The 22,834-nt window shown below is 49.9% G+C and overlaps 1 protein-coding gene across 9 annotated transcripts in view; it reads right to left on the reverse strand.

The window, feature by feature from the left end:
- The window catches only part of NOL4 (nucleolar protein 4), a 692,229-nt gene that overhangs the window by 423,313 nt on the left and 246,082 nt on the right, over positions 1-22,834 (reverse strand). For all 9 annotated transcript variants that reach the window (XM_069620996.1, XM_069620993.1, XM_069620989.1 and 6 more), the window contains exon 3: positions 13,909-14,058. In XM_069620996.1, coding sequence (XP_069477097.1) covers positions 13,909-14,058 — 150 coding nt within the window. The remainder of the gene's footprint in view (positions 1-13,908; positions 14,059-22,834) is intronic.

A 22,834-nucleotide genomic window follows, 5' to 3' on the forward strand; every position in this document is an offset into this window, starting at 1 on the left:
GTGAAACGGTCTGTTTATACTTATTGAGGAAAGAGGCGTCCTGCCATTTCCATGGCGACACGTCATTAGCTGAAGCGCAGCGAATGTTGACACGAGACGTGCTTTGGCGTTGGGAAATGGGCGGTACGAGTCTGCTGATGACAGGCTCAGGGGCGGGGGAATTGATTTAGTGCCGCAAAAGCAGGTCAGCCAGGGCGATCGGGGAAAAGATAGGATTATCAGAAAATGGCGGCTCCCTGGTGCTTGTTTTCGCGTGCGTTTAATGGACGAAAACTCGGGTAAGGTCCATAGGAAAGTTTTCTAAAATCGAGCCACTTAGGCTTAAAAAAACATGGCCGACCCGTAGGGACAATAACATTTTTTACTAGACCATGCCTTTAAGGTACCAGTGATAACTTTTCTTAAAAGTCTTGATTTCAGAATGATGATTAGAAAACAGATGAAAGCAACACAGAGTTTGGAAGATTATGGGTCTCATTACAAGTTATCCGGTCCGGATATAACAGTGCCGGTAAAACCATACCGACACCATTTTCCGGACCGGCTAACTACGAGTTCTGTGGCCGTGTGGTGGTATACCCGCCAGGTCTAACCTGACGGGCATAACGCCACACGCCCACAGACGGAAGCGGAAACACTGGCACCATTACAATATGGTGCCGGTGTTTCCACTTCCTCATTCCCGTGGAGTCCTATAGGGAGCCCTATTGGACTCCACGGGAAGGAACAAGTTCCTTACCTGTAACTGTTGTTCTCCAGCATGGGTCTGGCATGGATTCACATGCTCATGAATATTCCCCGTCGTCAGGCTGGGAATCCTCGGTAAAGAAAAAATCAGTATCAGTTTCGTTTCTGATCTGTCTTTCGTAGTAGTAACCAATCACTGATCTCTGCGTCATACTGACCACAGCCAATGACTGCCCTCTACCTAAGCCCCGCCTCTGGCAGCCATCTTCAGATTTGGTAGCACGTGAAGTGGCAGTATGACCAAGTGAAGAGCTTTAGAGGGGTAGGCGGGAGGGTTCGCATGTGAATCCATGCCAGACCCATGCTGGAGAACAACAGTTACAGGTAAGTAACTTGTTCCTTCTCCAGCATGGGGTCTGGCATGGATTCACATGCTCATGAATAAAGAATACATAGCAGTACACACATGCACAACCACGGGAGGTGGCAAAGGCTCAACATTAAGCATTACATCAAACTCAACATTAAGCAATTCTTACCTCCTCACCAGGCTCACCTTAGGCGAACAGGTTGCGCAGCACTGCTTGGCCGACCCTGGACTCCTCCCTGGAATCCCGATCGACGCAGTAGAATTTCGTGAAGGTGTGCGTCGACCTCCACGTAGCAGCCCTGCAGATGTCCAGCAAGGGCACACCAGATAGGAACGCCGTGGTAGCTGCGATCGCTCTGGTGGAATGGGCTCTCGGACGGCCAGGCAGCGGTCGGTTTGCCAACCGATGACAGTACATGATACAGCCGGAGAGCCATCTGGAAATGGAGGCCTTTGAGAGAGCCTTCCCCTGATTGACAGGTCCAAAGTTCACAAAAAGTTGTGACGTCTTCCGAAAACTCTTCGTGCGGTCCACGTAGAACTTCAGCGCTCTAGCCACATCCAGCGAGTGCAAAGTCCTTTCGGCCGGCGACGAAGGCGACGGGAAGAAAACAGGCAACACCAAGGGTTCGTTGAGGTGGAAGTCCGACGGCACCTTGGGCATGAAGGAGGGGTGCGTCCTGAGCACTACCCTTGTGTCGTGAAAAGTCAAGTACGGGGGCTTGCAGGAAAGGGCCTGGATCTCTCCCACTCTTCGTGGGGAGGTGATGGCCACAAGAAACGCTGTTTTCCACGACAAGAACTTCAACGGAGCCGAGTGCAGAGGCTCGAACGGAGGTCCCATGAGCTTGGTCAGCACCACGTTGAGCTCCCACGCCGGGGCCGGAGCCTTCACCGGCGGGAACGATCTGAACAGTCCCTTCATGAATTCTTTCACCAGACGATGAGACCACAAAGACGTCCGCCCCGTGGTTCTGGTGTATCGGGAGATCGCAGCAAGATGAATCTTGATGGACGTGTGCGCCAGTCCAGCCTTGGCCAGCGTCAGAAGGTATGGCAGTACCTGGGGAGCCGTAATCCGTAGAGGGTTAATCTTCTGTGCGTGGCACCAGACAGAGAACCTCTTCCATTTGTGTCCATAGCATTTAAGAGTTGAGGACGCCCTGGCCTTTGCAAGAACCTCTCTGCAGTCGGCCGGTATGTCGTATCCTCCAAACTCTAACGCTGCAGGAGCCAGGCCTGCAAGTTCAGCGACTTCGGGTCGTGATGGAGGATGGCGCCTCCTTCCCTGGAGAGAAGATCCGCGTCCACTGGCTGCTTGATTGACGGGGACGCTGACAAGTCCAGAAGGTCCGGGAACCATATCTGCCTCGGCCACGCAGGTGCGACGAGGATCATCCTGCACCTTGACCTCTTGAGCTGGTTGATGAGCCAGATCAGCAATGGCAATGGAGGGAACGCGTATAGAAACAGGCCCTCCCAGGGGAACAAGAAAGCACCGCCCATGCTCCTCGGCTGGGGAAACCTGCTGGCGAACCTCCGGCACTTGGAGTTCGTCGCCGTCGCGAACAGATCGATCTGGGCTGTGCCCCACCGTCAGAAGAGGCGGTCCACTAGATCCTGTCGTAGTTCCCACTCGTGGCACGAGCGCAGCTCTCTGCTGAGCGAGTCGGCGATGGTGTTTTTTATCCCTGCCAGATGAAACGGCACCAGAAACATCCCTTGGGCGACGGCCCAATGCCACAGATCCTGCGCCTCCTTGGACAGGGCTGGGGATCTGGTCCCGCCCTGCTTCCTGATGTAGAACATGGTGGTGGTGTTGTCGGTGAAGATCCTCACCACCTTGCCCTTGAGGGACGGAAGAAAGGACCTGAGGGCCGAAAACACTGCACGGAGCTCCAGGACGTTGATATGGAGGGACTTCTCCGTCGGAAGCCAAAGGCCTCTCGCGTGCAGATTTTTGGTGTGCGCTCCCCACCCTTCCAGGGAGGCATCCGTGGTCACTGTCTCCTGGTGGCCGGGGGTCTGGAAGTCCATGCCCGCCGTCAGATGCGCGCGGGTGCCCCACCACCGGATCGCTCGTCGGAAACTCTCGTCGAGTGTGATCCTCTCCTCGAAGCTGCCCGTCGTCTGGATCCAACGCGCGTCCAGGAACTCCTGCAACGGGCGCATCCGGAGCCTGCACAGGCGGATGAGATAAATGCAAGAAGACATAATTCCGAGGAGGGACTTGATGGACCTCACCCTGGCCACGTCCGCAGCCAGCATTCGCTGCACCTTGCCCAAGATGGCCCTCGTCCTTTCCTCCGACGGAGAGGCCAGAAGCGACACTGTGTCGAGCTTCGCTCCCAGAAACAGTGCGTCTTGCGCGGGCACCAGGTGGGACTTGGCGTAGTTTATGGAGAATCCCAGGTCCGTGAGTAGTTGGACGGTCCTTGCCGTGTGCTCCACGGCGAGCTCCTTCGTCTTTGCTCGGATGAGCCAGTCGTCCAGGTAGGGGTAGACGTGGATCCCCTCTCGGCGCAGCTGCGCCGCCACCGGTGCGAGGCACTTGGTGAACACCCTGGGTGCCGAACTCAATCCGAAGGGAAGGGCTTTTAACTGGTAGTGACGCCCTTGGACCACGAACCTGAGAAACCTTCGGTGTCCCTTTAGGATGGGAATATGGAAGTAGGCATCCTCCAAATCCAACGACGACAGGAACTCGCCCTCCTCCAGTTGACCCAGGAGGTGTTGGAGGGTGACCATCCGGAACTTCTGTGCCTTGATGAATTTGTTCAGTCGTCGTAGGTCCAGGATGGGACGCCATCCTCCCGTCTTCTTCTTCACGAGGAAGTATCTTGAGTAAACTCCAGAGCCCCGAATCCTCTTTGGGACGAGCTCGATGGCGCCCTTCTTGAGCATCGCCTTTACCTCCAAGAGAAGTTGAGGGACGTGATGTTCTTTCCTGGCCACAGGGGGGACGCGCGGGCACCTCTTCAGAAACTCGAGCGTGACCCTGAGCTAGGGCGTCCAGCACCCAACGGTCGGTGGAGATGGACTCCCACACGCTGACGAAGCTCGCCAGCCGGCCTCCCACCGGGGTGCTTCAGTGGGGGCCCGACCCCACAGCCGGTTCAGTCCTGCTTCGACGAGGCTTTGCCGCCTTGTCCTCCTTGGCGACGACGGCGGGGTCCGCCTGACTTGCCTCGTCCCCTGTAAGCTTCCTGTGACGACGAACGGGCCGCTTGACGGTAGGTGGAAAATCCGCCGCTGGAACCTTTGGAGGCACCCTGTTTGCCTCCGCCGCTCCGAAAGGGCGGCCGCCGCTGCTGGAGAACCCCAAGGGCCCGGGCCGTCTCCGTGTCCGCCTTGATGGCTTGAAGGGAATCGTCCACTGTTTTCCCAAACAGGTTGTTTCCGTCGAACGGCATGTCCAAGACTCTGGTCTGCACGTCCTGACGGAAGTCAGTAGCCTTGAGCCATCCACGCTGCCTAAGGCACACGCCGTTGCCCAACTGGCGAAATCCAGTGTCAGCGATGTCCGTCGCAATCGTAATGGCGTGGTCCGACGCCACCTCTCCTTCCTGCAAGATCTCTAGGGCTTCCGCCCTCTTGTCGTCTGGTAGGAAGTTCAGCAGGGGGGCCAGTTTGTACCACAACTCCCTGTCGTAGCGGGCTACGATAGCCAAGGCGTTGGCCGCCTTAATCGTCGTCGCTGCCGACGAGATGACTCTGCGTCCCATCGTGTCTAATTTCTTTCCCTCGCCGTCCGGCGGGGAGGTCGACGTAGAGGCCGCGCCCCCCCGCTTTCTTCCTGGCCGCCGCGGAGACGACCGAGTCCGGGGTCGGCTGTGCCCGAAGGCACAAGGGGGCCGCGTCCGGGACCCGGTACTTCTTCTCGTACCGATCCCTTCTAGCCGGCGTCGTGGATGGGTTCTTGAGGAGGGCGAGGCCCTCATCCCAAATATCGTCTAGTAGAGGTACAGCGAGGACCGTCTTCCTCTTGGCCTCGCGCCGTTGATAAAGGAAACCTTCCTTCTTCTTCTCTTCCGGGCAGAGCTGGAAAAGCTCGGATGCCCTGGCGATCATGGAGTGAAACGATCCAATCTCGTCGGGCGGGGAAGGCCGGGTGGGAGCTGACGACCGGAGATCCTCGTCGTAAACCTCGTCGTCTGTACCCGTCGCGGCCGTGTCAGTCCCCGTATCATCCCCACGCCGTCGGGAGCGGTTCCTCCGTTGGTGGTAACGGCAGTCTTGTCCTTATCTCCGAGCATAAGGACTGTATAGCCAACAAAATGGCCGCCGAGTTGTCTTGCGGCACTGGTTGAGGGGAGTCCGACGGGCGGTCAGGAGCCCCGTCGGCACCCTCGACGTTCTCGTCGTCTCCTACGTCGGGGTCCCTCCCGACGGGCTGGTCTTCTTCCACGCCAACGCCGTGGCTTAAGACTTCGATCAGCTCCTCCTCAGAGGTTGAGGCCGAATCCACGACGACCTCCTGCCCCCCCTTTTTCTTCTCCGTCGGAGGTTTCACGGGGGTCCTGTCAATGGGCATGAAAGAGGACTCCCTCCGCGGTGGCAGGGAGACTCTGGGCCCCGAGGTCGCCACCACTGGTGTAGCCTCCACAGGCTGAGCCAGGGCCGCCGCGACTGTCTCGATGGAGGCCTTGGCCGGGTGGATCAAGGCTTTCAAAACCTTAGGTGCGCTCACCGCCTTCTCCTTGGGAGGAGGGTCACCGCCTCGCTCCCCCTCCGATGGGGCCTTCGAGCCCGACCGGGGTCTCTCCAGGAGCTTCGCCGGGTGCTCGGCCTTCCTCTTACCCGAGCCAGAGCGTTGGCTCGTGGTTGATGGCGCCGGGGAGAATGCGCCCTGCCTGGCGCCCGTAGAGCCCGACCGTTCGGCGCTCCCGGTGCCAGCGGACTCGCTGTGCTTGGCCTTCTGTTGGACCCCCGTCACCGGGGTGCCCTCAAGGGTCTTAGAAGACCGTTCGGACGACTTCTTCTTCTCGCCTGACGGGCTCTTTCCTTCCAGCCAGTTGGCGAGACGTTGATGGCGGTCCTTCATGGTCCGCTCCGACATATTGCCGCAAAACGCACAGTCCTTCTCCACGTGCGTCTTGTCCTCATGTAGGCAGTAAAGGCAAAGGGAGTGTTCGTCCTCCTTAAAGACATTCTGAAGCTGGCATCCAGGGCAGACCCTGAACAGCTTTCCGGGCGTCGAGCTTCCCTTCTCCTGGGCCATGTCCGAGATGGGCCTGAGAAACTTCTGGAGTCCTCCAAAAGCGTGGCTCGACGAAATCTTCACCCTTGAGGGGCGTAGACGAATCCGACACGGGTCCCCGTTAATCGGATGAAGAAACGGTGGAGCTTGAGGCTCTTTTGACTGAAAAAAGAGAAATTTTTCTGAGAAAAAACGTGACAAAAAGCACTAACGCTCGAGAGCAATAGCACGAGGATCCCAACACTTGAACGTGCGGTAAAAATCTGAAGATGGCTGCCAGAGGCGGGTCTTAGGTAGAGGGCAGTCATTGGCTGTGGTCAGTATGACGCAGAGATCAGTGATTGGTTACTACTACGAAAGACAGATCAGAAACGAAACTGATACTGATTTTTTCTTTACCGAGGATTCCCAGCCTGACGACGGGGAATATTCATGAGCATGTGAATCCATGCCAGACCCCATGCTGGAGAATGGGGATTTACAGAATGCCGGCTCTGGATTTACCGGATCACCGGGGCGGTAATGCCCCGATAATTCTGGCAAGTCTGGAGCCGGTAAATCCCTATGGGTCCAGCGGCAGCCTGCCGGTTTTACCAGCACAGCTACCGCTGGACTCGTAATGAGGCCCTATGTGTTGGAAGACTTTTCTGACACTTTGCTTTGGCTAGATGTATTGCCGGAGGTGATACTCCGATTCCCCAAGCGTGCTGCCCCATAGGAATCCCTGCATTTGTATAACCCATCTGACCATGGCCATAGAAAGGGTAGTTGAAAAGGTTTAACCAGGAATCCATTCAAAAAAGTTATCAATAGAGGTTATCGATAATCTAACATTATATTAATTGGTTAGTTAAACCGGTTTATAATATATTCTTGCGGCCCCTACAAATATTGTCCATAGATTTCTGCCACAGGATTTAGCGTGGAACGCCTTCAGAAAACGGTGCTCTGAACATACCACCTTTTTCCTGGCAATTGATTCCCACAATGAATCGGCACCATTGCCTTTGTCCAATACCAGCCTCCTCTCACCGGTGGTCCCTTTCTGAAAGGTGGCAGGTTGTGGATTAAGACTGTAGAAGTTAATGCCAAAAGTGGCAGGGGCCAGCCAGAGCATCCATCAATACTATGCTCATAATAATTATTCTTTCATAACATGCTTCATACCAGGGAGTGGTTTCTAAGAGCGGCATTGGGATTCGAACCTGTGATGTGCTGCATTGGTGTTTGCTTCCAAGACAAACGCGTTGCCCCTGAGCTATCCTGCCTCCCCAGTCACAGATCAGTCCGTTGAGCCTATATAATGAATGCCACCAGGTTTCAATCATCATGCATGTTTCCTGTGGGTCCTGCAAATGCTAGCTGAATGCTCTACTAGGTAATTGGCATATTTCACTGTTGCACAACACCCAACATAACCGAGTATATGCACCCAACATAACGGAGTATATGTTGTCTGGCTGTCTGTTAGTTATAGCAGAAGAGCACGCTCGGAAGCAATTGGCCCTATTAATTGCCCTACGGAACTTCCATTCTGTTTTGGGGCTTTGGAGAATCAAAGGTTCTATGGAGGAAAGTGTTCCTCAGACTGAAAAATGGATGAGTGCAAACACTGTTGCGAGCATCCCGACAGCAGATCCAGGGGAGGCCCGAGTAACATGTTCCAGCACCACAAGCACCTCCCATCCGGGGGCATCGGATCAAGGATGCTCACCTCAGAGGCAGGTGAAGCCACTCAAGAACGGCAACACTCAATGAGCGTCATGATTCCAAGCAAAAGCACAGAAGCCCAGCTGCATGCGTGGCCAATCCTAGGCAATTTGTCAATTTTACTTTACACTGGAGGTTTTTTTCCCAAGTTTCTTCAATGACGAATTGTAATTACTACACACCACACAGTTCAAATACCAAGTTCCCCAAGCCACATCAATAATAGGTAGAAGCATGACCTATCTCACTGGCACACAATATCTGAACTTGGGGGGATGCTTTACAAGGACGTGCGACTTGCAAGTTTATTGACAGGATACAGAGGGACACAGAGGAGGGATACAGCTGTACAGGGTGGCGGGGAGAAGAGGGGCAAACGGCATCTAGCAAGTCAGGAGGCGGGCGGGGCGACGTGATGGCCACCACCTCCAAAACCCACTCCCCTATTGCCACTGCACTTACAGTACATATCCCCCGAGCCATCTGTGGGTGCACTTTGTTTCATCATGTGTTCCCCGATCTATGATGTATCCCAACACTCATCACCATCAGGCCACGCTTCAACCATTTTACCGATTGGAAATCGTTTGCAAGGCACCTGCCAGCAGGACTGCCCGGCCTCCTGTGTGCGAGTCACCATGGCCTCAATAAAGAAATGCAAATAACAATGCACGATGTGATGGCTACTTTTTTGAGATTTCTGCCATTTTGTTTCCTCTAGCACAATTCCGTATTGAAATATGCATGGTGATTTACGCCAAGCAAAAAGGCTCAAACACCTCATTAGCTCACTTGCCCTACAGAGGGTCTTTTATTTTATATGTGGGATGTCACAGCTCCTCATCCGTGCATTGCCCCTTCTCCCCAACGATGTGTGTGTGTCCAGAAGTGCTCAAGGGGAAAGGAGTGCACTGGACATGACTTAGTTAATGAGCAAATGTAAACTAGGCATTAAGACACGCGAATTAATTGTTATTCTGCTATTATTCGTTTGTCAATTTCCACCTGTCCTTTCATCTCATTATTGGAAATCCCTTGTGCTATATACCAGTAGAGCCCCAAGAGGAACTGTCATGGTTGCCGGCGAAAGCAGGCACCAGGCACGGCACACATTGAAACCTACCAGTGGCGTGCCCAGGGAGTGGCCTGGGGTGGCACGTGCTACCCCTGGAATCTGATTGGCCAACAAAGGTGATGTGATGGATCAACTTCCAGGCAACAGTGGTCCAGGGATGAATATCTGTTTCTAAAGCATCAATCGCCCCACATCTCTAGTACACCAGAAGGGATCCGAACAGATTGGAAACACAAGTCAATTATAATGCTCCTTGTCCAATTTTGGTAACGTGGGTGGAACGGCAGGCTTATCTCCGCAAGGTTGTGCATCACTGGTTAGTTGCAAAACAGCAAAAATACAATGATTACCCAATGATGAAAGGGACTGTCCAGTCAAGGTTGTATAAAAATAACTACTTTATTATTATTACAACAGACAGTTCTAGCACACTAAAAAATACAGCCCACCCTGCAAAGGAAGACAGAGGACACACAATTTCACAAAGGAAAAAATACACTATGGATACTGACAGGAGGGTAGTCAGTAAAGCAGTCAGTTTTAACTGTTCAAGGTTATTTGGTTTCAGCACCAATGGGTCATAAATGTCACTAGGAGCCTTCGGAGAAGAACCAGGGGAACAAAACCACAATGTACCTGATGTTTGAGATGATCTTGATGTTCGATAGCGTTCCAGGATGCTTTGCAGCTCTTGGGAGTTCAAGACGGGAGACAGCTGCAGGTATCAGGCGGCAGGCAGTTCGACAAGCGAGGCTGGACAGACAGCTGTAGGCTGGCCTACACGGCGGCTCAGGGTCAAGAATTGTCTCTGTGCTATTTGGCGGATCTGGTCACTGGTCGAGGCGTCTCGGATGGCTTCAGTCACTGGAGCATGACAACAGTCAGCAGTGCAGCCAGTTGCGGTTTGAGGGCTCGACTGGCTCAAACATTTCCTTAAAAGATGGACGCTGGTTGATGCTTGTTGTGGCACTCTTCCTAGCTTCTTGGCAGGGTTTGTGGTTGCATGCATTGAGACATTTCATACTTATACAGTTTCTGCTGGCAAGAGCAGCTTCTCGCACCCAATGCACTCCCTACTGGGGGCAGGGGATGTAGGAGAGGTAGATCTGGTTACTAAAATCAACTTAGAGAAGACTCTTCTAGAATATCGACAACCATCCCCTCGTTGCATGTAGGTTCAGGTGGCAGGGATGTGCGTGTAGCATTTTTGTATTTTGATGAACTAGGCAGGCTGGTGCATCAGAGGGTGGTAAGAAATGGCCCATACCAGTTTCTACAAATCATAGACGCATTTGCCAACCCCTGGTAACCCATATCTCAACCGGTTATGCCCCTGCAGACCCCTAGTGGAGAGCAGGAGCCACTCTGCCTCCAAACACCACCACCAGGCAACGTTGGAGACCCTCTGCCTTAGAGATAGATTTCAAGAATCCCTTCCGATGGCTGCAGGTGCACCTCCCGTTTTCTCAGTCCTTTAAGCTCGTCAGAGCCAATGTAATTTCCTCCCTGGACACTTCTACTTCCAGTGGGTACATTCTGCACAATGGAAAGCACGACATGCTGCAATCTATACACAGCAATGCTATAGAAGAGTGGGCACCTACCCCATCGCAATCAGTGCACCCCTTAGCGTCCATTAATGATATCTATGTCACCTGAACCTGTGCTTCCCACCTTAGGTATTAACATTCTCGCGAGGACAGAGAAGAGGCCCTGAAAAAGAGGCTGGATGAGCTTCGCAATGGGGCTGGATACATTGGGTGACATAGGGGGACAGACGTAAATAGTGTTTTTGTTTACCTCTCACGTCCATGTTGACGTCCAATAGATCAGTGGTTGGACTCAGCAAGGCCACAGCCTTGTAAGAGCCCTTGACATGGACGCATGGCCGGGCCACAGCAGACGGCTGCTGATCAAACTGGGTGCAACATGTCGGTATTCGGTCTCGCTGCAGGCAAGAGCTAGGACAGATGCTTTCTTATTTGGAGATACCTTCAGAATACAGATTTCCAAGCATGGTGTGGGAAAACCATTGGACTGCTGAGAAAATAACAGCGTCTCAATAAACTTGGCACACTAACCAGCAGGGTTTTTGAACAGACCAAAGGAGGAGGAGCCACAAAACTGGCGGTGCCCAACCATGGCCATTCACCATACCTCAGGAAGGTGTTAGTCTGCGGTGCTTCCTTACATATCCTGCAAACAGTTGCTTCTGCAGAATCGGAAACCGCCATCCAGGAACATGTCACAGACCTATGTCAGACCATTGATTGTCAAATACCTAACAGTACGGGGCAGACGGGTACTATTTCAGGCACACTGGTGAACGAATGCTTCCGAATCATAGTATCGAATAGGGGGGGATCCTTGAAGAGGACTGGCGGACTCCAAGCCTACGTGATTCCCAACTCCAGAGGTGCACAGCGATCTTGGCATGGATACGTTATAAGACTATAGTTCAGATGAAAATATACTTCCTGATCCTGAAAGTTTTTTTTTTTTTTTAAAGGCCACATTTTTTGAAGTCCAATGAAAAAACTCTGGCCATCACTGCAATCTTTTTGTTTTTCCTTCTGTTTTTGTTTGTGCAACCTCGAAATCTGTGCAACACTGTGCAATCACACTTTGCAATCACATTGTGCAATATTGAAACCTTTATTCACTCAGCTCGATCGTAGCAGGACCTGACGCCATCCCTCTTCTATGGTTGACCAAGACCGGCATTTTTACCGGACGAAGCCGTGTGCTTGATGTGAACGCGAGACGTGCTGTGGAGTGGCGCTGCATCACTGTTCATCGTTACCAGGTAAGGGGTGCACAGCATCACTGGTGAAGTAACGGCATGGCCAGTACAGGCAGGACACCTGAAATGTCAATGTACGATTTCAGTATCACACGATGGGGGCACTTTACAATGATATGGCGTGCCCATTACACATGCCGCGTTTGTGCTTTCCGGCCTGTAATGTGGACATTTAGGCGCGTTTACTGTAAGGTTGAATGTCACTTTAGCCACACGAGCATTTGTCAAACTATTGCCGCCTGACCTAGACATGGGGTTTGTTGTCTCTGCGACATACCGTTGTGCACGATTTGAGGCGTGGGCTGCAAGGCTGGATTGAGACATTTGTGAGAAACGGGTTGACGGAATAGTTGTATTAATCATGACAGTACGGCCTGATTGCGGTCGCATGTAATATGCCTCACGAGGAACATTTGTTTGGTTTTACAGACAAGCTGGGTGACATGGCCATTTTTGGCTTAAGCAAGTAGACGATGGAAAGAACTGTCGGCTTGCTGTATTCACCTAGAAGCTGGCCACGTTTTTTCTTCTTTTTGAATTCCCTTCGAATTTTGGATTTTCATAATGTTTATATTCTGACATGGAAGATACTTAGGGTTCCCCTTTTTTTGTTTGTTCAGTGGTTGCTGGTGTTGAAATTCCTGGTTGTCCTATTGATGAGGAGCAAGTGTGCATTTTGGCACAAGAAATGAAATATCGAGCAGTTGAAGCGGGTATAGTGTTCAAACTTGGTTGTCTGATAGTGCACTAATAGCACTTTTTGCCTCAGTGTTACCCATTTTTGATACAATGAAAGATTCGTTCTTTGATGTGATGGTGTACATTTTGACATCTGTTGTTGATTTGGGTTGGGTTGTTGTTTCCCTTTTTTATCTTGTAGTGTTTTGTGAGTGGTCGCCAAGCCAGTGGAGACCACAGTGTGCATCTGTCAATATGCAACGCGTGGGAAGGTAGCCCCTGAAGAAGGTTCCTCCAATAAAGTATAGGAACTGAAACATGTCGGGCATTTTGTACTAAAAACACAATTGGGCCAATTTTCAACTCTGCTACGGGCTATGTGTTTGTTTTGGTAACTGCCACGATATGGGCTGTTTCTTTTGTTAAATCCTCTAGCTGCATGGTGATTTCAATTTTATGTGCTTGATTCAGTATTTTAGTTTTGTTAAATATGTATCACAATAAAATACATTTTTGTGGTTTTGAATGTGTATTTTGTGTGTTTGTTTTGAGGGTGGGACAAACATCACCAATCAGATATGTCCTTTTTCTCTCTTTGTGTACATTTAGTGGCAGCGACTTGGCAGGGTGGCGTTTGCCGGCAGCCCGTGAAGCTGCCGCATGCAGGAGCAGCAAGATGTCCCTGAGCCTCTTAGCAACAAGCAGCAGAGAGTCATTGAGCCACAGGCCAGCAGTGCCAAGTGGGACATGGAAGCAGTGGGAGAGCAAGAGAGAGGGAAGACGTAGAGACAGGAAACCGGCAGGCGTATGGCCCTGGGATCCACAAGGGTTTCCTAAAGTGATAGAGAGCAAAACCAGGCAAGAACCTACGGGTCCAAAGCATGTTTAAACGTCCCACGCCGGCCCCACGTTTAGACGTTCAGACGTTCAGTTCACATGGGGAGGTGGTGCCCTGGGTACTGTGTGAGGCGAGAAAGAGCTGCACAACATCCTGACCATTACAGAAAACGGTGAAAAATACTCTACAGAAGGCCAAGAAAGAAGTGCGGAACCACAAACACTGAGCAACTTTTCCATGCAGTGAAGAGGGAGCCCTATAAGGGGGAAAGCAGAAGGTAAAGTCTAAGAGCCACAGTTCTAAGAGAGACTGGTCATTCTGATAGGCTGCGTTGGGCAACCCCACACCGTGGCATGAATGAAACCTACTCCCTTATATTGTATTGTTTCACTAACCCACATTGAACATACAACTTGTCTTCAAGTGACCTGCTGGTTTTGAGCAGAAATAACTGGATCTTGATGCAATACAGCGAGTTCACGTCATCACTGCGGGCATGCTGTTGCTGCGCCCCATAAACCACAGCGCCCCAATTCTTCACACTTACCGCTTTGTAGGTCCGCTTTTGCCCCGCATGCTTCCGGATTTGCTCTCCGTTAGGTCCCGTTTCCACGTGCATGGAATAGATAATGTCGAAGAAATCTTCCACCACAGCAACGCGCCTCAAAGACAGCTTTTCATCGATGCCTACTCCATCCTGGGGGAAAAAGAAAATGGCGTAAGCTGTTTCAAAGGCCAACAGGCAGCAGAGCATTGTGGAATGACAAAAAACTGCCATGTTGACATTGCAAGTGTGTAGAGCACTTCAAATGTAATTAATCTCAGAACGAAAGCAATAGAGGAATGCGATTCAGAGTGATAGAAGGAATGTGTGATGGTTAGGAAATGAGTGCACAGCGTTGCCCCTACTGGGCAATATCCCCATGTAATAAGTGGTATATAGCACTGTTGACTATAGACCTCATCAGAAACCATAATAACTGCCTCTTAGTTGACTTATGGGAGCGATGACGTATAACGAAGTGAACCGAATCCAAGGTCATAGAGCTTATTAGCACATTATGGTGCCCTTACTGGCACCGTCTCATGCCTTAGTTTCATGAAACCCTCATGGTCCTCCAGTCTCTACCCATCGGTTACCCCTCTGCTGCTCACTGCCAGTACTTTGAATGGGCTGGGTCTTCTGAGAAAGATTCTGATGCAGTCCTATAACAGTAGTTACGGACTGCATTCAGAGGAAGGAGATGGGCTGTTGCTGCGCATAAAATCCCAACTCACGCGCGCATCTAGGTCCAACCAGCTGACAGTTTCCTGTGCAATCCAATCATTGGAAACATGACACTATGAACCTTGCCATTCCATGGCGTGCATTTCCCCAACCAGATCTCGTGCCAACATGGTACATCTCCCCCCTCTCAAGCCGCATCTCTTTCTAGGCTCCATAGAATCTGGCAATCTTTCTAGTCCAGCATGGCAGGGCTTCCCCCTATGTACCTGTGAAATTCCGCTCTGAAGCCTCTACCCTGTTCCGCACCAGGCCCAGAATACACTACTGGGCACTCAGCACTGTCGTGAAGGGGTCATGTATTGATTGTGTGGAGGGAAGTACAGGCATAACATGAGAATAAACATTGGCAAAGCCAACAGTTTTGGCTTTTGTGTAAACATGGGATAAGCCTTTTACAGACACTTCAAAAATTGTACTACCTGCCATAACATGGCAACAGCTTGAAAATGGTGCAAAAACTGTTGGCATAGCCAGTGTTTGTTTTAACAAGCCTTCATTGCAAGGAACAAATGAAAGGAAACACATCATGCTTAAAAATCAACTGACTGAAGCATACTCGACTAACAGATTTTTATTACACCAGGTGCTGGTTTAAAACTGTAAACTAGCCATTACTACACAGATGACTGCCTAGTAATACAATTGGCATCACCTTACAAATAGAACTAGCTCTGAGAGATCCCAAGTGTGTGTGTTTTGTTCATGGGGTGTAGATAGTTAGTGGGAATGACCATAAGTACTAGCATGGCCAGGCCCGGCTGAGGATGTGCCGGGGCCCTGTTCAACATGAAGGATTCCCCCCCCCCCTGGAGCCGAAAACAGTCTGAGGCACCCGTGAGATACATATATTAGAACACAGACAAAGAAATACACCCGGCGGTTATAGCCGCAGATTATCACGAGACTGTCAGCCAGCAGAGAGCAGAAACACTAAGCGCCTGCTGGCTGGCCATCTACTGATAATCGGCCAATATTAACACACAGGTGCATTTCTTTGTTTTAAATGTGTGCTTTGCAGCCCTCGCATTAAAAGCCTCATTTGCTGGAAACATATTGCCATATTATAAGAATGCTGATTGGCAACACGTAAGCAGTTGCTGTTTGTCCACATGAGGCTCGGGCCCCTTTCATTTGAAAAGGTTAAAAAGCCCTGGCGCCATCACTGTACGGCCAATGGCTGGGTAAAAACCCAACCACCACCCAAAGGCTGTGCGTTTCTCCTCGCATCCCATCGCTCTCCTATACTTGCCATGCCAATCAGGGGAGCCGACTATGAAATTCCAGGGGGGTGCCCAAATATAGGAAGTGACATCACCAGCGGTTATATGACCGCATTTGACCCAACTTGTTGCGAGGGGCGTGGGGAGGAGCGCTGAACAGGGGAAACATTGGCTAGCATGTACTGCATATACTAAAGTCAAGTAGGAAGGAGGTTTAAACCATCCAGTTGCATTCCAGTATGCCAACACTGCCCCTACTCCACCCCTCTATAATCATCCAGGTTGTAGTAGCCCTCAAAAGACAGAGAAACACAACTAGGATGGGAGAATGAAATGCCATCCCATCCTGTGAGTGTGTCAAACCTCAGAGCAAAGACTACGCGTGTGCCTCCTACCTTGGAGCACAATCGCACTAATTTGGTGCAAACCTCGCAAGTGGGTGCATGGGAATCCAATGCGTGTGTGTGGGCTGCAGACCCCGGATCACATGCTCACTTCTTCAGTGTGAAACTCTGGCCAAGCTCTTTGGGCAAGCATTCAGGATGGGTCTCACACCTTTAAACAGTGTGATATACTGAGTGGGCAGCTCACTCCTTGGAGCATAGTATACCCGTTGGTGGTAATCTCACAACTGAACGTACACTTTCACTCTTGGTCATCTCAGTGACCCCATGTATATTAATGAAGACAGTCTCCCATCTGAGAAGACAATTATATTTCTGTTAAAACACTCTGAATCGTCACTCCAGGTTTTTCGATCTATATATAGATCCATACCATAATAATTCATTTTGAGTGCAGGGGTGATACCTTGTGTCTGAGAGAGCTCATTCGTTCATTAAGGAGCGATAAAGGGGTAACAACCCCCTGTATGTGGGATCAGGCTCATTTTGCCCCATGGCCCTTCTCTCCAGAATAAGTGACCAGGTTTTAAGACCCTGCTGATTCTGCTATCCTACAGGCTCGAGCCTTCTATCCCTTGCCCCATCACGGCTTCCAACATTCTGAGCGGCAGTTTATGTACAGCAGGCAACTCGGGACATGCCTGTTGCCAATTGAATGTAGCCAGATCTACTATTTAGACACTGGAGAGTGCCATGAACCCACTTTGGTGGTGAAGAAGCACTCAACATACAAAACACAATGGTATAGTGATGCTGTCATGATGAGAAATGGCAATTTGGTCTGTTTAAATGTAAAGCAGAGTGGCTGAGAAGCACTGTGCCATTAAAAATAAAGCAGCTGTGGTGGGTGGAAGTGCTGCTTCGGTGGCATCAAGAGTATGCAGTTCCCTACGGGGTATTGTTGGTAATTTCCTATTGAAGTATAGCAGCCCTATTGAGAAGTGCCATTAAAAGTGAAGCTGTCCAGTAGGCTGGATCAGTGCTGCCCCATAAAAGGTGTAGAAGCCTCTGTGAGAAGTGGCAGTACTGTCCCAACAGTGAGAAGTGTAGTATTTTCACATTAACTATGCTTAAGCACTTTGGGTTATTGAATAGTGCTGCTACACTGAATAATTCCATCCATTTAAATATATTAGCTCTTGTATAACCACGACAGTGTTGAGTTATTCTGATAATGATGATGATGAAGATGATATCAGACTTGCTCAATAGTTCTGGTTCTCTATCATTAAATGTACTTCAGATCTTCAGAGTCTCAGGAGGATAGCTCAGGGGCAACGTACTTGCCTTGGAAGCAAGACGACATGCAGCAACACAGGTTCGATCCCTCGGTCCGGGCAACACAGGTTCAATCCCTCGGTCTGCACTTAGAAACCTCTGGATATTACATGCATAATAAATAACCAATTAAAATGTAAATAAATAAACCTGCAGAGACGTGCTAGGGCCTTGTCAATAAAAGTGTAGCAGCTCAACTGAAAAGTGCTGATGTTGTCCCATCAAAAGTATAGCAGCCCCACTAAGATGAACTAGCATTGCCTCAACAAAAGCATAGTATTACAATTATAGAAGCCCTGTTGCCAAGAGGGGTGCACAGATGTACAAATACATCCAACTCAAAACGATTCTTAGAAATTGAGGGACAGACTTGCTTTGCATCTGTTCCTCCATTTCTAAAAATCGTGTACAAATACACCCAACCCAAAAAGATTTTTAGAAATTGGAGAGACAGACTTGCTTTGCATCTGTGCCTCCATTTCTAAAAATCGTTTTGGGTTGGGTGTACCTCTACATCTGTGCACCCCTCTTACCAAGAGGGGTGCACAGATGTACAAATACACCCAACCCAAAGGGATTTTTAGAAATTGAGGGACAGACGTGCTTTGCATCTGTGCCTCCATTTCTAAAAATCGTTTTGGGTTGGGTGTACCTCTACATCTGTGCACCCCTCTTACCAAGAGGGGTGCACAGATGTACAAATACACCCAACCCAAAGGGAGTTTTAGAAATTGAGGGACAGACGTGCTTTGCATCTGTGCCTCCATTTCTAAAAATCGCTTTGGGTTGGGTGTACCTCTACATCCGTGCACCCGGGTGATGTAGAAGTATACCCAACCCAAAACGATTTTTAGAAATTGAGGGACAGATGCAAAGCAAGAGCCTCTTGCTTTGCATCCGTCCCTCAATTTTTAAACATGGTGTTTTTACCAGGCTTTCACCCGGGCCGCCAGAGAGAGACACAGTATGGACGGAACAAAGGGCCATCCATACTGTGTCTCTTCTCTGCGGCCTGGAGGGGGGGTGGGGGGGAAGGTGGGGTGCCCGGGCCCCAGAGCCCCCGCGTACTCGGCGCCCCTGATGCCAATAGTTTTGCCACCTAATATGTAACATCTACAAAAAGGAGGGTATGTAGCTATATATTTGAGCCTGGTCAGGTTTGGCGCTGCATAATAAGAAGCTGACCAGTGAAATATTATTTATGAATATTTTAATTTAAGCTATTTGCCAGAGTGTTAAAGTGATAGCCTAAACAGTCAAGAGATGCAGATTTTCTGCTGTGCCTTGGTATCTACGTTGGCTCATGGAGAAGTTTGCACAGTCAGCACGTTCCAGCATCCGCTTCCGCCGGTAGGAGCAAGATGGGCGCCAGCGTGCTCTGAGAAGTGTCAATTCACATGGACGCAGCTAGCAGGCTGTCACAGTGTACATGCGTCAAGCCTGAAAGTGCGCGTGGAATTGTGTTGACCGCTACCAAGTTTACAGCCTTTAGATAACCAGCTTTTCAATGTCATTTTTGCGAAGGTTCGGGAAACAAAAAGTAAATCGCCCTGAACTGTTCAGTCTTAGTGAACAATGAAACTTTCACTACATGTTCGGGGTTCGTTGCTTTCGTAGGTTTGAAGTTTTGTGTAAGCTTGACTTCTACACAGTAGTTGGCGCGAAAAGGGCATGCTTTACTGTCGCTATCACTGCAAGTAGCATACGCCATTATACTCACTACTGACAGAATTTCCCAGCATGCCTCTCCACCGGAAATACCAGTGCTGATATTGAATGTCACCTTTTTTTCGCAGATTCATGATACATGTGGTAACCCAAAAATGCACAAACAGTAGGATCCCTGCGTGCTAGTCCACAAAATTAGGGTTCTAGATCCCAGCCGCCTGAGCAATCTTCTGTTGCGTTTTATGACGACGCCATGCTGCCCTCTAGTGGTGGCACCGGGAACTGCTTTAAAAAGGCTGAAACACCATCTACATGACACACTGCTGAGCAGAGTCAGACAAGGTCATACCAGACTGAATCAATAGGTACCTAAACGAGGCAAACATGAATCTGGAGCGTGTAGTCGCAGCGGAGGAGCAGACACTATACAACACAATTTGTTGTTATGTATTGAGCATGGAAATCACAGAAGAGTGTTGATGAGACAGTGAAGGCGATTGGAGGTTGCAACAATAGACACTATATTAAAAGAATTAAAAGAAGCTACAGGGAGTGAGCAGCCTAGGGAAAATCGGATTATTTTGAAATATGGCAAATAATGGGAAAGAGGGGGAAATTAATCTTATTTATATGATGGTGGCTTGAATTAAGAGTAGGGGGCGCAAATCAATCCAGTGGATGAAAATTACCCTGACGAGATCTTAAGGACCGAGAAGGCTTAAGCATGCATTGCCCCAACCCTTCCGGGCGCAACCGCTGCTGTTGCGCCTCAAGGCACCTGCACTAACAACAATGCATTCAGACACCCGCCAACCGAGCCGGCCGGAATGTTGGGGCAAGTCGACACCGAGTACAGCGGAAGAGGCACGCCAGGATGGACTAGCGGCCAGGCAGGAATGGTGATGGGAGCCGACATGGAGCACGGGGAGGAGGCATGGAAGGATGTGTTGGCGGCCCTAACTGAAAGAGAGGGGGTCGAGTCACCCAGCATTTATGCTATGAAGCGGCCCGGATGAAGGGGAAGAGCAAGGATTGGTGGAATGAGGTACACCATGCTATAAAAGGGGAAAGGAAAGTATTGTTGATAGTTCTTTCTTTCCAGGAGTAAGACATCCGAGGAGAAGGCGTTCTCCCACAGTGGACATACTATGAGAGAGAAGCAGAGAAGCGGAAGCATCACTCCCTAACATACCTGCCTAGTCTCTGTGTAGCCCGGAGACTCAGCGTTTCCACGCTCTTCTCCGGGTCTCCGGTTTCTGGTTGCTTGTTGAGAGGCCCCTTGAATCTTATCATCGGAGGGCGGATATATCGTGCAGCTTGTTTTCACGTGAAACAACCACTTAAGTACACAACAGACAGGGAAAACAAGGTTAAAAGTTAACTGAGGAGAGCTGCAGTAAAGAGGCTGCATGTTTTCTCAATTAATTAATGTGCAGGCGCTGAGCTACTGAAAGTGGGCGTGGAAGTGGGCGGAGCATCATGTGAAGTAAATCTCGGGATTTTCTTTTTTGAAACGTAGACAGGTATGCTCCCTACCCATTCCCAGACCAGAGCAAGAAGAGAGGAAGACTGTCGTGAAGGAACCATTGTTTCCCCAGTGCATAAAATACAAAAGAGAGAGATAATAAATCAGTTGCAAGAATTCTCAGAGTCTGGTCTCTCTGTCCACAAAGTGGTGTCAGAAGTGGGACTGAGAGTGCCATGGCAAACCTGTTTAAGGCACTGATGGCCAACAGCAACTAAAACAGCTGATTCGGGTGCAGGTCCAGCAAGCTCAAGTAAATTGACAGGCCTTCCAACAAGCCATCCAACTGCAAAGCAGTCCCCAAACGACTGCCCAAGAGAAACACCAGGAGTCCCTTATTCAGCTCACAGATGTGTTAGCTCCGCTCGAGCACCCTCATTCAACTCACAGACATGGTAGCTTCAACTGAAGCCCATCCCGTGATCCCGTATTCAGCACTACAAAAATACCAGCAAGGGGGTGACCATGCCTCCTTCTTTATAAACTTTAAAAGGATAGCCCGCAATAGCCACAAGCAAGATGGGGAATTATGTGGCCCCACTACTCAACAGCCCCATGTGGGGAGCCTATCAAGCGGCTAATACAACGGGCGATACTCCGTATGTAGTTATCAAGTGGGTCATGCAGGAGAGTTTGGGGCTAGACAACGAAGCCTAGAGGCAGAAGTTCAGAGAAACACAATTAAGAACAGGAGACACCCCAAGACAGCTATATTACCAAGTGAAGGCCATGGCGTAAAACTGGTTAAAACTTGCTACCTCCCCACTGGCAGGAATAACCGAGAAAAGAATTTTAGAAAAGTTCTGGGATACCCTATTTGGTCCAATACAACGGTGGGTTTGACAGCATCATCAAACCAGTCCCACTGAAGCCATAAACATAGCATTAGTATATCAGAAAGCAGGGTACAACAGGTACCGGGGTGGAGTCCAGATTAGACCGGTACGGACCCAAGGAACCACCCGCTGTTCACCAACCACAAAAACCCTTACACCAAGATGCAAGATCCCAAAGAGAAACATTAACGGAGCGAAGTACAAAGCTCAACGTGCTTATGCCCCCTAGACAACTGCAATGCTTCGATGAGGAGAATGGGGTCAGAAATCCCGGTTATGTCCCAAGAAGAGAATACCAGAACCTATGGAAATCAGGGCTATGCAAGGAGTTGAGGTCACAGGAAGAAGATACCCATATACTGTTGGTGTCCAGGTGTACTGAGTCCCACATATGCCATGTTGGATAGCGGAAGCCATCCAACTGCCGTTACACCACAAGTAAGTGCTCCCAGGAAGACCCGGCTCCCTACAGTACATATTACATGTATCCATGGGGATGTGAAGATCCACCCCACCAAGGTTGGTAATTTAAGGATAAAGAATGAGGGAATAGGTGTACATGAACCCATCCTACCCTCCTTGCTTGCTCCATTAGCCAAAGTGGCAGACCATCCCCAATTCAAGGAACTAATAACCAGGGGAGAAGAAGAGTAGTTGAAAGAGGCCCCATATGCTCAAACGGAAATACCTACTCCGGTGGTAAAGAAAAGAGAATCTATGGGAGACATTTCATCACAAAAATACACCTGGAGAAGGACCGTCAATCAGTCAAGCCTACTTGACTGGAACACAGAAGACCAAGACTCTTCCATAAGAAGGAAGGTCCTTATCAATCCCACCCTCTGGATGGCCACATTAAAGGCAGACCAAGGAGAAGAACGATGCACCAACAGGATCCCTTGGTTTCGATAGAGGAAGGGACTATACTATAAGTTGGACATCGATGAATGCAGGGTGGAGAAGGAATAGCTGCTCATTTCTAGACCATATCAAGAGGTTCTGTTACTACTAGCACATGGCCACCCCATCTAGGGGACATCTAGTGTCTCAAAAAACCCAACAGAATCCGATGAAGAGATGCTAATGACCTAGCATATACAGCCACGTGCCCAGATCCTGTAAAAACTGCCCCAGTTGAGTAGTTGACTAGCTTTAATGTACCTGCTCAAGCCCCACTGCAAATAATGCCCCTCATTAACATTCTCTTTCAAAAGGGTCAGAATTGATATAGTGGGCCCAATAGAAGCCGCCAGT

The sequence above is a fragment of the Ambystoma mexicanum genome, chromosome 5q (genome assembly GCF_040938575.1).
Source record: "Ambystoma mexicanum isolate Mex_15411 chromosome 5q, UKY_AmexF1_1, whole genome shotgun sequence".
Taxonomy (NCBI): Eukaryota; Metazoa; Chordata; class Amphibia; order Caudata; family Ambystomatidae; genus Ambystoma; species Ambystoma mexicanum.